Source organism: Ascidiella aspersa, chromosome 2 (genome assembly GCF_963924565.1).
Source record: "Ascidiella aspersa chromosome 2, kaAscAspe10.2, whole genome shotgun sequence".
NCBI lineage: Eukaryota > Metazoa > Chordata > Ascidiacea > Phlebobranchia > Ascidiidae > Ascidiella > Ascidiella aspersa.
In genome coordinates, this window is record NC_139448.1 from 25,067,253 (window position 1) to 25,079,904 (window position 12,652).

The window sequence follows — 12,652 nt, forward strand, 5'->3', positions numbered from 1 at the left end:
AAGCCGCGCGCATAATTGTGGGTAAAGTCATGTCAGAACTATAGTTGCCACCTCGGGAAGCAGGCCTCTTAAAACATACAGCCATACGTTTTCTGTCTTGGGATTTGAATGTGGCACAGCGAAGAACTTGCAACCTTTTGTAACTTGTTTTGTGTACTTTATTTCAGTAGGCTATAATGAGACAGTGCATTGTTTTAATAATGCAATACCAAAAAAGTCCTTCTTTGAGAACATATGTCAAAAAATAAGTTGGATAAAAACTAACTGTGAATTGGAGTAAAAGTGCCTGAAAATATGTGATCTACGGCAAATCCCGATATCAGGTGGGGCTGTGGGAGGGTACAATTGTCGCCCATCCGATTTGCACGTATATATCGACATTTCAGCATTTTTTGCGATTCATAAAGATGTAATTGGTATAAGATCAAATAGCAGTATTTTTTGCCGAAAACATCATGTATTGACATGCCGGACATGGGACATCCAATAATAATTGAAAAGTGAGGTAATGGTTTCCCCCGAAAACTCACTAATAAAAATATTCTGGATAGGAGTTCTCAAACGAGCCTTGGAAAATGTCCTTTTTGAATACTGCTTGACCCCACGTAGCTACCACAATAACACAATAGATCTATCAACCCGGAAACCTTTCCACAATACTGTAATTAAATAAAGACGTCTTTGTCAGCATCGCACGACATAATATGAAGTGATTAATACGTGTATCTGATTCCGCTCGAAACGTACAGCCATAGCAGGCGCGCCAGCCCTTACAGAATGCAGTATACCTTTATCCTCCTTGCATATGCCAAAAGAGATCGATCAGGTCGAAAATTTACATTCACGTCGCGTTTCAATTTCGTGAATCGTGAATCGCGTTAGGTATCATACAATATTTATGAAAAACGCCTTCCATTTACATCTTCGGCAATGTCATTCAGGTCACATTGACTCGAATCCTCGTATGCCAATGCTGTCTGTATGTACTTTGCTTTTCATGCACACTGGTGTCTACAACAAAGCTTTTCAGGATTTTTTAACTATATGCGGAGTCGGTTAGAAACATACTGATCCGACTCCGGCCAATATTCAGATTTCCCGAGTTCCAAATCCGGCTCCGACTCTACAGCATTGATTTAACTTATTCACTTAACTCGAACAGACTGAGACAAGGTCATCGATATATATGGGATGATTCCACTCTATAGGATATTCTGCGTTATTCCGACTTAACTTGAACAGACTGAGACAAGGTCATCGATATATAAGGGATGATTCCACTCTATGGGATATTCTTCGTTATTCCGCCAGATAAGTAAAAGTGCCAAACTACACGCCAACACTGTATCGTTGTTTTAAAATCTAAATCGTAATATAGGTGACCAGGGAACCATTAAAAAATGTGTTGACCGTAAGACAAAAATGGTTCGATTAGCAGCATAGATAAAAGCATTAGAAGCTAATGCTTAACGAATAACATCCAGTGGTATGATTTAACCGTTTTTTACCGGTTTGCGCGAACTGCTTCTTAAAAGTTAAGAAGTTCGCAGAACCGGTTCCTGGACAACTTTCTCAGACCTAATAATCCTCATATATTCACTCAGTGAAGGGTTACCAGTTTTAGTTTGAAACAAACAGGCTTAATTGCATTAAGGCTGATTAAATTACTAAATAAATTATTTGTATTTTTCATACCCGTACAAAGGTTAAGTTGTCCTTCCAAATTAAGCAAGTGAGCGACAGGGCGGAACCAAGGATGAAGGGCACCAGGCCATGCTCACCCCAAGCTATTTTTATCGCCGACTTTTACTAAGCAAATAGGTTTTACGCGCTACGCGCGAACTACATTCCATTGTTAGTATATTTTCGTCCGTTTCAGAGAGTGGATCAAATAAAAGCCATCTGCGTGGTGTGAACATTTATATTCTACGCAGTTCAGACTATAAATTTCATTATATCGAGCAATATGCAAATCTCGTTAAATTTAAATCAAAAATATTGCCAATTTATACAGAATATACACATTTTTTGCGCTTCGTGTTAAACTGTATTTTAGTTGTAAATTGGCGCACGAGTTAGTTTGAGGAACAACATGTGTTTTAGGACTAATTGTCTTATGACGTAACGTATGACGTGCTTTTGTGTAAAAAATGTTCATGCTTCAATTAAACAAAAATTCTAGGCCAGCCCCTGGTAAGCGATCCAGTTGTTAACCAGCTGGAATCACACCACCGAAATTATGGTTCTGCTGGTTAATAATATGTAAGTCAGTTGTGACAAGATTAGGTCATGACTCGTTACAAACCAGGGTAATTATCTTTCTCATCTGACATATCGAAGCATTAAAAAAAAAATTGTAAGAATATATATCAGGGCTGAGGAGTCCGAGTCGGACTCGGGACTCGACGGAGTCGGTTTGTTTTGCAGGAGTCGGGCTCGGGACTCGAGTAAGACCACGAAAAACTAGCCCAATTCCGAGTTCGACGTACAGTAGCAAATTTTAAAACTAATATTGCCGCCAACTGTAAATTGTAGAAGGTGGAATGGCAAATGAAAGGATTGCTGAAAATCCACCTTAATTTAGTAAGTTTTAACAGACTCCGTAGCCCTGATATTTATGGTGAAACGAAAAATACAGCTATTTTAACTCCCTAACACATGAATACAATTATCAACTGAAATGGATTATACCAGTTATTCGAGTTGATTAAAAGTTATAAATTGTTAGCTATTACGACTCTTAATATTAGTCTGATAATGTAGATTTCAAATATATGAAGGTTGGGCTGACTTAATTGTATAGTTTATTTGAACAGTGCTTCAAATGTCGCTCGCTGCGATGGGTTGATGTTACCGAATTGGTTTCGTTCAGTTGTTGCAAGAAACTCAGAAAGCGCTTCTTGTAGTCTTTGATACATATAGAGGCTTTATGTATTAACAACATAATTCCATAAAACTGCAGTAGGCAAACATGAAAGTGCTCGACTTGATAAATGGCAGATGTCTCAACACTCCGTTTAGAAAAGAACACAAATTAAGGTATCACGAAAGTTTACACGAGCCGAGTTTCCTTCATTTGAACAGCTCATTTGCAGTGCTTCGTTCAAAGTCTTTGCCCAGCATCTAAACGATTTACGATATGGTAATTGAAGGACATTTTGCTGAATGTCTCCGAGTTTAGGAATGGCGCGTATCAACACCCCAATCATTTATGCAATTGTAGGTAGGTAAACGCATTTCTTGGCCATTGGTGTAAGTGCAATGTTCGCCGATTCCAACCGACTACATAGTAATGCTTGTTTACATAGCCGTTTTTTCCATGCTAAGACGTAGGGGTGCTCGTTAAAAGGCCTTGTGGCTAACTAAAACGTACGTTATAGCGGTATCGATCAGCAAAATGTTATCTGAATTTAACACGTTGTGCGTCGAATAAAAATGTTTTTAAGCAAAGGTGAAAGTGGTGTGGACATAAACACTGAAAAATACATTTCATGCAACGGTAACTTTGGCTTCCTTAAAACACTGTTAGATAAGTTGGCACGTATATTAAGCCTAAGTTTAAGACGACACTACATTTAGTTTTCGTTACTTAGCTACGACTATGGTGCAGCAAGAATCACACCGCAAAGGCGCAAGCGAGAAAGTGTCTTAGTGGCAGTTACCAACTCCACCAAACGTACGGAAGGCAACTATTTGGTTTGCAACAACTGCGCGCTAGAAGGCTATGTTACAAGGACATGAGTACACACAAACTTATGTTGATCTTGGTGAAGGGAGGGCCGCCAGATTGCGAGTTGAAGCTCAAAGCAAAGCGAGCAAGATAGGTCGCATGCACTGAAATCATGTACAGCCGAGGAGCTAAAAGAACGAAAAACGCGCAAGCCGCAGTAGCAAATAGCAAGTACGCATGCCCAGCGCAGCCCAACACACACGGTCGGCGACATTACATCGCCCAGAGGTTTAACAACAGCAAGGCATTAGTAGTCATCATGCTTGCTTGTTGGTTCGCTCGCTTAGTCGTTCACCCGCTCATGCACCACCGGTCCAACGGCGAAGGTGGCGGGCGCGTGGAAGGCACACACGCAAAAGCGATCGGGCCCGGCCACAGCGCCTGGTCTAGACATTCAAAACGTGACTTTATTTTCAATGGCGCCGCGCTTGCGCGCGATCGCGCACAAGAGAGAAACCTGCAGAACGGCGCGCGGGCCCTGGTGAACGAACGAACTCGATTCCGAAATGCTGGCAAAGAGGCGCCGGTCGCCGCAGTTGCCTTTCGCCCTTCCCCTCGACTAGCTCTCAGCCTAATCCCCAGCAGCCCTTCTCACCCCTGTCGCCTGCGCCTCTTGCGTCTTGCGTCTGCGAGCGCACCGCCTCAGTGAAATGTCGTTGACATCATTACAAGGGCGCTGACGTCACTCGGTCAAGTTTGCAGCAAATTTAACCCGCGGACTACGCTTTCGTCGGACACAAGTTTGATTCCTGACCCCCGGGGAAGGCTTTTTATCTGGAGAAATCCTAAGCCCTAAGTTTTATCAACGAATTCCTAACAAGGTCGCTTCAACGAATTCCCAGCAAGGTCGCTTCAGTGTTCTTTGCAACTTGCAACGGGTAAACCTTTTGAGTTAGTTTAACAGTTTTATCACATATTTTTTTTTTTAAATACATATTTTAGGAAATAAATATTGAGAAATAGATATATGTTCAATCCGATTTAGCGCAAAATTAATAATCTCAAACTACTTACCGTTTATCCGGGACGAAGCATGGTCGAAAAGCAAAGGAATCAGCGCAACTGAAATGCACAAATCGAGTTTAACGCATATTGTGTAAAATCAGTATTCCAGAATATAAATAAACTAGGAGAATTGTGGACAGGTGAGCATTGGCCGCATTGATTCTGGTGCAATAGGCTTATAACGTGGTGATACAATGGTATACAACAATAGATACAGCTGAAATGTTCGGCAAGTTGAAACACGAGGCATTTTGGTAAATACACGGTGTGATCTTCATTGTAGCGTATTTTTAAGTTGGCGTCACCAAGAGTTTTTCTTATTCTGGCTCGTTATTGCATATCAGGGCCTCTAGGCTATGCTTCCAAATTATACTTTTAAGCCAAGTTTAACTATATGACTAGAATTCGTTACGTCATTTTAATGAAAACGATTTAGCCCAAAAGCGCAATGCATACTATGGCATGTTGCGCACTTTCGCTGTGTGACTTATTAACTCTACGAAGTCCAATTTATGGTAAATTAAAGTAATTAATGTCGTTATTCGAACCTCTTTTATGTGCCTCGTGCGTCAATTATTCTTTTACCCGAAGTTTTGCCAAATTAATCCTAAGGAACGCAACCTTTTTTTTAAATTGTTTAATGACGTAAATTATGACATAAATTTATGACGTCCTGCTAAAAACTTTTATAATACCCCAAAACAGCGCTGCGGAGTCGGAGTCTAGACTCGAGTAAGACTACGCAAGACTACTCGAGTCCGAGTCCGATATGCGCATGCGCAGAACCAAAGGCCGAAAAACTGTAAATTGTAAAGGTTGGATAGCATAAGGTAGAATATTTTCCAACCACGTGATGTGAATGGATGAATTATACGCCCCCTTTTAAATGAATTATTGAATATCCACCCTATTTGAATGAAGTAAATGGGTGGAATACATGCTGTAGAGCCGGAGCCAGACTCGGGACTTGACGGAATCTGCAAATTGGCCGAAGTCGGACTCGGGAATCGGACTCGAGTTTCTTTCTTTAGGCCGGAGTCGGACACGGGTTGTTTTAACCAATTCCGCAGCCCTTCCCCAAACGAATATTCTTGAATTGAGCCGCGACACAAACAGTTTGCCGACCATTAGTATAAAGACAGAGTGTACCTTAACTATAGGTAAAACGAAAAAAATGGCTTACTCGGAAAAAAATTGTGTTGCCCTTTTAAAATAAACGCATAAAAATTTTACCGAAATTTTGGCGAGTTTCATATATAAAGAATTTAGTTTGCAAAATGCCCAATTGCCCAACCCATGTGCTTTATCGATTTGTTCCTATCGGGCGTGCTGTGAGCGTTCGGAACTTTTAAAAAGGTGACGAAAGTAGTTAAACAAACGAACGGATTCCTCTATGGAGCTTCTGGCCCTTTTTGTTCTTTTGTTTTCGCGGCGACAGGTGACATAAAAAGTCGACGACACAGTAAGAAATAGGCCGCCTCTGGATACCCGAACGAATTACGCACCAGCAAACGGTGAAGTGTGCAGCTCACCTCCGCCGCTCGTAGACACAATAAACGCTTAAAAAAGAGCAACACAGCGCTGTTTCACTAACAGTTCGAGCGGTGGAGCGTCTAGCCAACTCCCCCATTTTCCCTCTGGTCTTTCTCTTTAGCAGAGGTCTGCAGCGGCAAAGGTGGATTGCGAAGAGAGAAAGGGCAAACAGAACACCACCATACACACGAACCCCTTGTGTTCATGGTCACGACGGAAGGAATGTGTTATTAAAGGGGCCCGACTGGCTGCAAGAGCACCTTCGTTGGCTTTTCTGACTGAGTAGAGTTTTGTAATATAAAAACATCCATCTACCGTTTGTACGCACTTTGACAAAACAAACAACAAGGGCAACAAGGTGTCAAAATGGGCATACTCACATATTGCTAAAATTATAAAGTGCATACTGCATGACAGCAGCTAGTCGCTGGTATGCGGGTCATTTGCGCTTTCGGCGTGTTTCCATCCGCTCAAATTTCAGCAGCATTACACTCCTAACCCTATTAAAATTCACCGTAAAAACACACCTTGATTTCAACTCTAAATGTCGCTGCAGGAATTGCATATGCTAATTACAAACTCCGTTCAACCATATGTTGATAAATTGTAAAAAAATTTTATCTCTAGGTGTTTAAGGTAATCTAACAAACCACAAGTGCATCGCGATGGATAAAAACAAAATTTATCTTCTAGTTTGCTGACAAAATTTATCTTCTAGTTTAGTTTGAACGCTGACAACTGTACTTTGCTTTAGTAAAAACGACATAACGGTTTCTGACAGCTCCACAAGCTATGCTTTCCCTGCTTGGTATGCTATAACTTGCAGGTTGCAAATAACACACGGCAAAATTCGGTATACAGGCACAGTGAACACGTATCGACACAAAAGCTAGACGTGGTTGCACCGCGCAGACTTGTCCAAGTACATACGCCTCGGTATTGTACAGTCCCCCCGCTAAACAACCGTACGATTCTTCTATTCTCCTCCGAGGAGCCAATAGAGCGAAGCAAAGTGGAGAGACTGATAAAAAAAGAAAAAAAGAAACTCTTTCTCCCATTGTCTCTCTTTGTGGAGTCACCCACCCGGTGCCTTCTCTCGTGACGGAAAATGAATGCAAAGCCGCCACACGCTTTTGGAAAAGGGTCCAGTCATGCCAGACAATAGACAACGCGACCGTGAACTTTTCTTATTTCCATGCAAAACACTTGAATGAGGTATAACTGGGTAGATTTTTCTGTAATAAACAAGCAACCCTAATCAAATCTGTTGGAGCTTAGCCAGACAATTCGTTTTAATTAGCTTTGGCCAGTTTGGAAAAGTAGCTTAACAGAGACACATTAACAAAATTGCAGCGTATGCCCATGTCAAAAAAATATAAAGCTAAATATTAAATGAAGTATTTTCAAAAGCATTTAAACTCATGTTGAAAAGGGTGCAAATCTTATTAACCGCTTTGATTGTTGTATAAAACTAAAAAAAACAGATGCCGATTCGGCAATAGGTATTATCCTTCGGCCTGCATAATGCCACTATCACATCCATTGAGTAAGATGATCTTCCATAGCTAAAGTTTTTTCTTTTTATAAAACGTTTTAAAACTATTTCTCTTATCAATCATGACAATATACCAAACCAACATCTAAAAAATATGCATCAGTTAACTCACAAGTTATACTATAAATTCAATTTTCTAGAAACGGGGTGCATGCGCAACCTTATTTTTTGCCTAACCAGATTTTTGTTGCCTACGTTCGACGTTATTTGTCAGATTATTTATTTCTCGTACTGAAAACTATGAACTTTCAACGGTATATATTCACCGCTTGCAATGAGACCAAACGCAGCGCCAATTCAGTCCCCGAGGCGTTGTTTAGCGAAAGGTCGTGTTTGGCATTACCCGATGCACATTGAGAACGGAATAATCTTACAACTTCTCAGAAATAACTTTCGCTTCCGAGGCTGTTATATTTCTGCCAAGATATGATTGTTTTTATAAATTGTGTACAGACAGGTGTGTCCTACCCCATTTGAACTCCTGTCAGACTTCGTCTTGGACTTTTAAGGAACGATACATTTATAAAAAAAGTAAGGAAGCTATAAACTGTTATGTCAATTATTCTGGTAAACCGTAGTTTCGTAATTAATAATCGGCAAAATTCCGGCACTTATTTGACAAGTCGGCTTCTGCTAAACTTCTCCGCTTATTAAGAATTTGCGCCTATAGTATAATTGCGCCGATTAGCGGCTGCGCTCTTTCCGGTTTTTAAAATAAGCTATTCGAAACGCACAACTTCTGAGAAATCTGCTGACACATTCGGACACTATTTCTAAGCCAATGCGTGCACTACAATTTGAAATATAAGCTTTTCAAATCGTCCGACTGTGAAACAAATATTCTGGAATGGGATTTATTTGTCTTTATTTTATATATTTCTAAATTAATAATGGAACATTTTTATTCTAACTATTTTGTTTAACCTTGATGTTAGGTTAAATGCTTAGATAGCTACGTACGCTGCCTCTGCAATTTTACCTTTTGGCGTTATATGGAAAAGGTATTTTTTAACATCATCCATAGTATCGTTATGTGCAGTTGTACTATCGTCAGTGGAAAGAGGTGGACAAAATCAAAAAGTTTAACAAGCACTGCAACAAACTACCTAAAACCCCGCAGACGAGGTGTAAAAGTTAAATCAATACTAAACAATTCGACCAATGCTTCGCAACGTTTATTTTTATTTGCGACAGGCCAGGGCTTTAAAAGTTTAAAATCACACCTATACAAAAACATCTCACAATCAGCATAGACAACTGTAATTCGACAAAATATCTCAACAAGGTTTTTCAATACTTTTTTTTATTTCAAGGACTTTCAACTTAGTTTGTGTACAATTCAGTTTATTACCACATATGTAGGCCTACTTACTGATCAAATTCTAGTGGGTAAACATGACGTTCAACACGAAAATAAAATTGATAAAGTTTTTGTATTTCAGCTAAAAAAACATTATAGCGAACGGAGTGCACTAAGGCTTGTTGGACTTTAAATTTCCATCATCACCGAAAAGCGTTTGTTTTTTCAAAAAACTTTTTTACAATAAATGACAAAAAACATAACATGCTGTTTTAATTGAAACCAATATTTACCGTTTAAATGTTATTAACATGTCTATATTGTGTTGATGCTTTGCTGTGAGCACAAACGGGTCATTCCATGCCAATTTACCAGCAGGCCATGTTTACACAGGTTACAGAATATATATGAATGGGAACTTTGGCCGATTACAGCGTAAGAGACAGGGTGCCATTTCTCCCGGTTGATGCCAGGCTTGCGGTTTTGCTTAGACTAGAGCAATCCTTTTTAAGCTTTAAAAATATTACCAGCAGTACAGCGATGGGTGTCCTAGTCAAGTCTCGGTGGTTGTCGCCAACATGACAATTGACAACGGAAGTCCTGGAGCAGCGGTGGGGAACCTATGGCTCGCTAATTCGCCTTATCGCATATAACGATTGCAGACATACTAGAAAGCAGGTTAAGTCGAAGTATTTAATTTTTCTACCGATATCTAAATGACAAATGTACTGGATTAACAAGCATTTACTGTATGCAAAAGAGCTCAACGAATTACAGCTACCGTAGAAAATACATATTTTAACGCAACCTACGGCCCCTTGCGTACCGCGGTCGTTGGTAATTAAATTAAATTAAAAACTAAATACAAAAGAATAATTTTTTCTTTTTGTGTTGAAATATTTGTAAATTTATTTTTCATTTAAGGCAATTTAAGACAAATCAAAATATGGTGTTTTAGAGAAAATGGCGTTCAAAATTTGGAAATGATGTTTCATTTTTATCTGTCATACAAATTCAATCATCGAAAGAGCCATATATGCAGTGGTGGGATTTAACCGGTTCGCACCGGTTCTATAGAACTACTCGCGAAATTTTATGAGATCAGCGAACCGGTTAGCATCACGGAGTCGGATTCGAGACTCGTCGGAGTCGGACTCGACACTCGAGTAAGACCACGGAAAACTACCCGAGTCCCGAGTCCGACATGTGCATGCGCAGTACCAAATTGTAAAACTGATATGGCCGCCAACTGCAAATTGTAAAGGTGGAATAGCATATGGTGGAATATTTTCCAACCGCGTATTGTGACTAAATGAATTATACGACATCCCTATAAGTGGATTGCTGAATATCCACGTTATTTTAGTTACATAAATTGGCGGAATACAGGAGTCAGGGCCGGAATAGGGACTCGACAAAATCGTACATTAGATCGGAGTCGGCCTCGGGTTTGTTTTTTTGGCCGGAGTCGGACTCAAGAGTCGGACTTGGGTTATTTTTAACCGACTCCGCAGACCTGTTACTGTCAATGTATTTTGCATCTTATTACATACATTGATTTTTTAAATTCAAGTACGGTAGCTTGCGTGTTTTGTTTTTTTTCAAAATGTGCAATGGTCAAGGTCGCATGTAACAGTCATACAGTACATTGTGTTAATTTTATAATTGTAATAAATTTTCGTGATTTTTGTTTGAAAATTTAATTGTCGCGTCATAATTGCAAGTCATATGACAACTGCTGCTTTTTAGAGTGGCTGTTAGCAGTGATGGAATTCAGCCTATTCGCAGTTTGCAACATTTGCTGGAACCTGAGGTTGCATCCTGTTCTTGAAACTACTTTAATTATTACTTCCCGGAAAATATGTAACGGAACCGGCTGAAATATATGACTTTTGTGATAGAACCTCTCATGGAGTGTTCACGTGGTCCTACTGCGAGAGGTTGCCCGCTGCCCATGAGCCGCGTGCTCTAGTCACGTGTCTGTAATTATTTATTGTATTGCGCTCTGATTGTATCGCAATGTTAATTACGCGACTACTCGCCTATAAATGCTCGTGCCCTTTTTGTATTAGCCCATTCGAATTAAATCATTTGCTTACTTGCACTCTGTTACTATTCCTGCAAGGCAAACGAAGGTTAGAAACACAATAGAGCTTTGGCGACGAGGATATTGGATTCAAGGTCTTCTGAACGAGGTATCTACGCAGTTGACTATTCCAACTACTTTTGTTTGCGAAATGAAAGAAATATTGAAGCTCATGCAAGCACAATTACAACAGCAAGCAGAACGCCAGGATGAACAATCGAGACGTCACGAAGAATAAATGCATGTAATGATGGCTCTGGTTGAAAAGGCTGGGTTACCTCGAGCAGCTACGTCATCCGCAGCAGTACCAAGTTTCAATCCATTTGATTCTACGTCTGAGTTATGGAATGATTATTGGTCGAGGTTCAGCACGTTTATCAAAGCACATGCGGTCCCGAACGAACGAAAGGCTCAGGTTTTCTTAACAAACCAAACTCCTACAACTTACAAGCTGTCACCTAACTTGGCACTTCAGGGCAGCCCGTCCAAAAGTGCTAATGATCTATCTATTGACGACATTAAGGGTTTCATGAAGAACCAGTTTGACCCAAAGCGATTCGTCATTCGGCAAAGGTTCAAGTTTTGGAGCAGTGTGCAGCGAAAGCCTGGTGCGACTGTTCAAGAATTGGCTGCACGCATTCGTTTTGAGGCAGCCACTTGCGACTTTTCGGCAATCAGAGAGCCATTGGACGAGGCGTAAGTTTTGCGCGAGCCATCGCAGTCTCTAATTCAAACGGAGGATGCTGCCAAAGTTGCGAAGGAAACTTTATATGGAAAACGAGGCTCTGTTTAAAAGGTACGCGAAGCAGCGAAGCCAAGTCCGTCTCCGTATACTAAAGTTTAAAAGATCGCCGCAAGTTATGCTACGTGGGACAGAAAAGTCACGACAAACATGTGTTGCTATCGATGTGGCAAGTCTGGACATTTTGTTTTCACATGTCGTCACCGAAGTTCTATTTGCAAGTTTTGCAGGCGCATCGGTCATTTGGAAGTGGCTTGTCGAAAGAAACTGGCGTCAACGAAACCATTAAGCGTGGTTCATACTTTGAAGCCTATTTCAAGCATTGGGGAGGTCAACACCGAAGCTGGACGTCAATATTTACGTTTTAGACAAGATTTGTTGCTTGGAGATTGATACTGCAAATACCGGAAACTTCCTTTCTGTTGATACATGGAAGCGAATTGGCAGTCCAACGCTGGAGACGCCTACTTATCGTTTTAATTCGGCGACAGAACATTAAGTGCCACTAATCGGTATTTTTCAAGCAGAAGCAGCATATGACGACACCAAGTGTACGCTAGAGTTCCACGTATCTAAGATACCGAACCTTAATTTACTTGGAAGAAATGCTATTCAGTCGCTAAAAATATCAGTGGACAAATTGATATTTACCGATGCTGTTCCCGTACGTGCTTTATTTGTCGATGCTCAACCTGATATTC

At 40.4% G+C, this 12,652-nt stretch overlaps 1 protein-coding gene across 2 annotated transcripts in view; it reads right to left on the reverse strand.

Moving 5' to 3' along the window:
• The window catches only part of LOC146164474 (uncharacterized), a 38,539-nt gene extending 31,379 nt beyond the window's left edge, over positions 1–7,160 (reverse strand). For both annotated transcript variants that reach the window (XM_083381953.1, XM_083381952.1), the window contains exons 1-2: positions 6,649–7,160; positions 4,745–4,792 (exon numbers count right to left, since the gene is read on the reverse strand). In XM_083381953.1, the coding sequence (XP_083238079.1) occupies positions 4,745–4,792; positions 6,649–6,673 (73 nt within the window). In that variant the 5' untranslated portion in view covers positions 6,674–7,160. The remainder of the gene's footprint in view (positions 1–4,744; positions 4,793–6,648) is intronic.
• Positions 7,161–12,652: the final 5,492 nt, after the last annotated feature.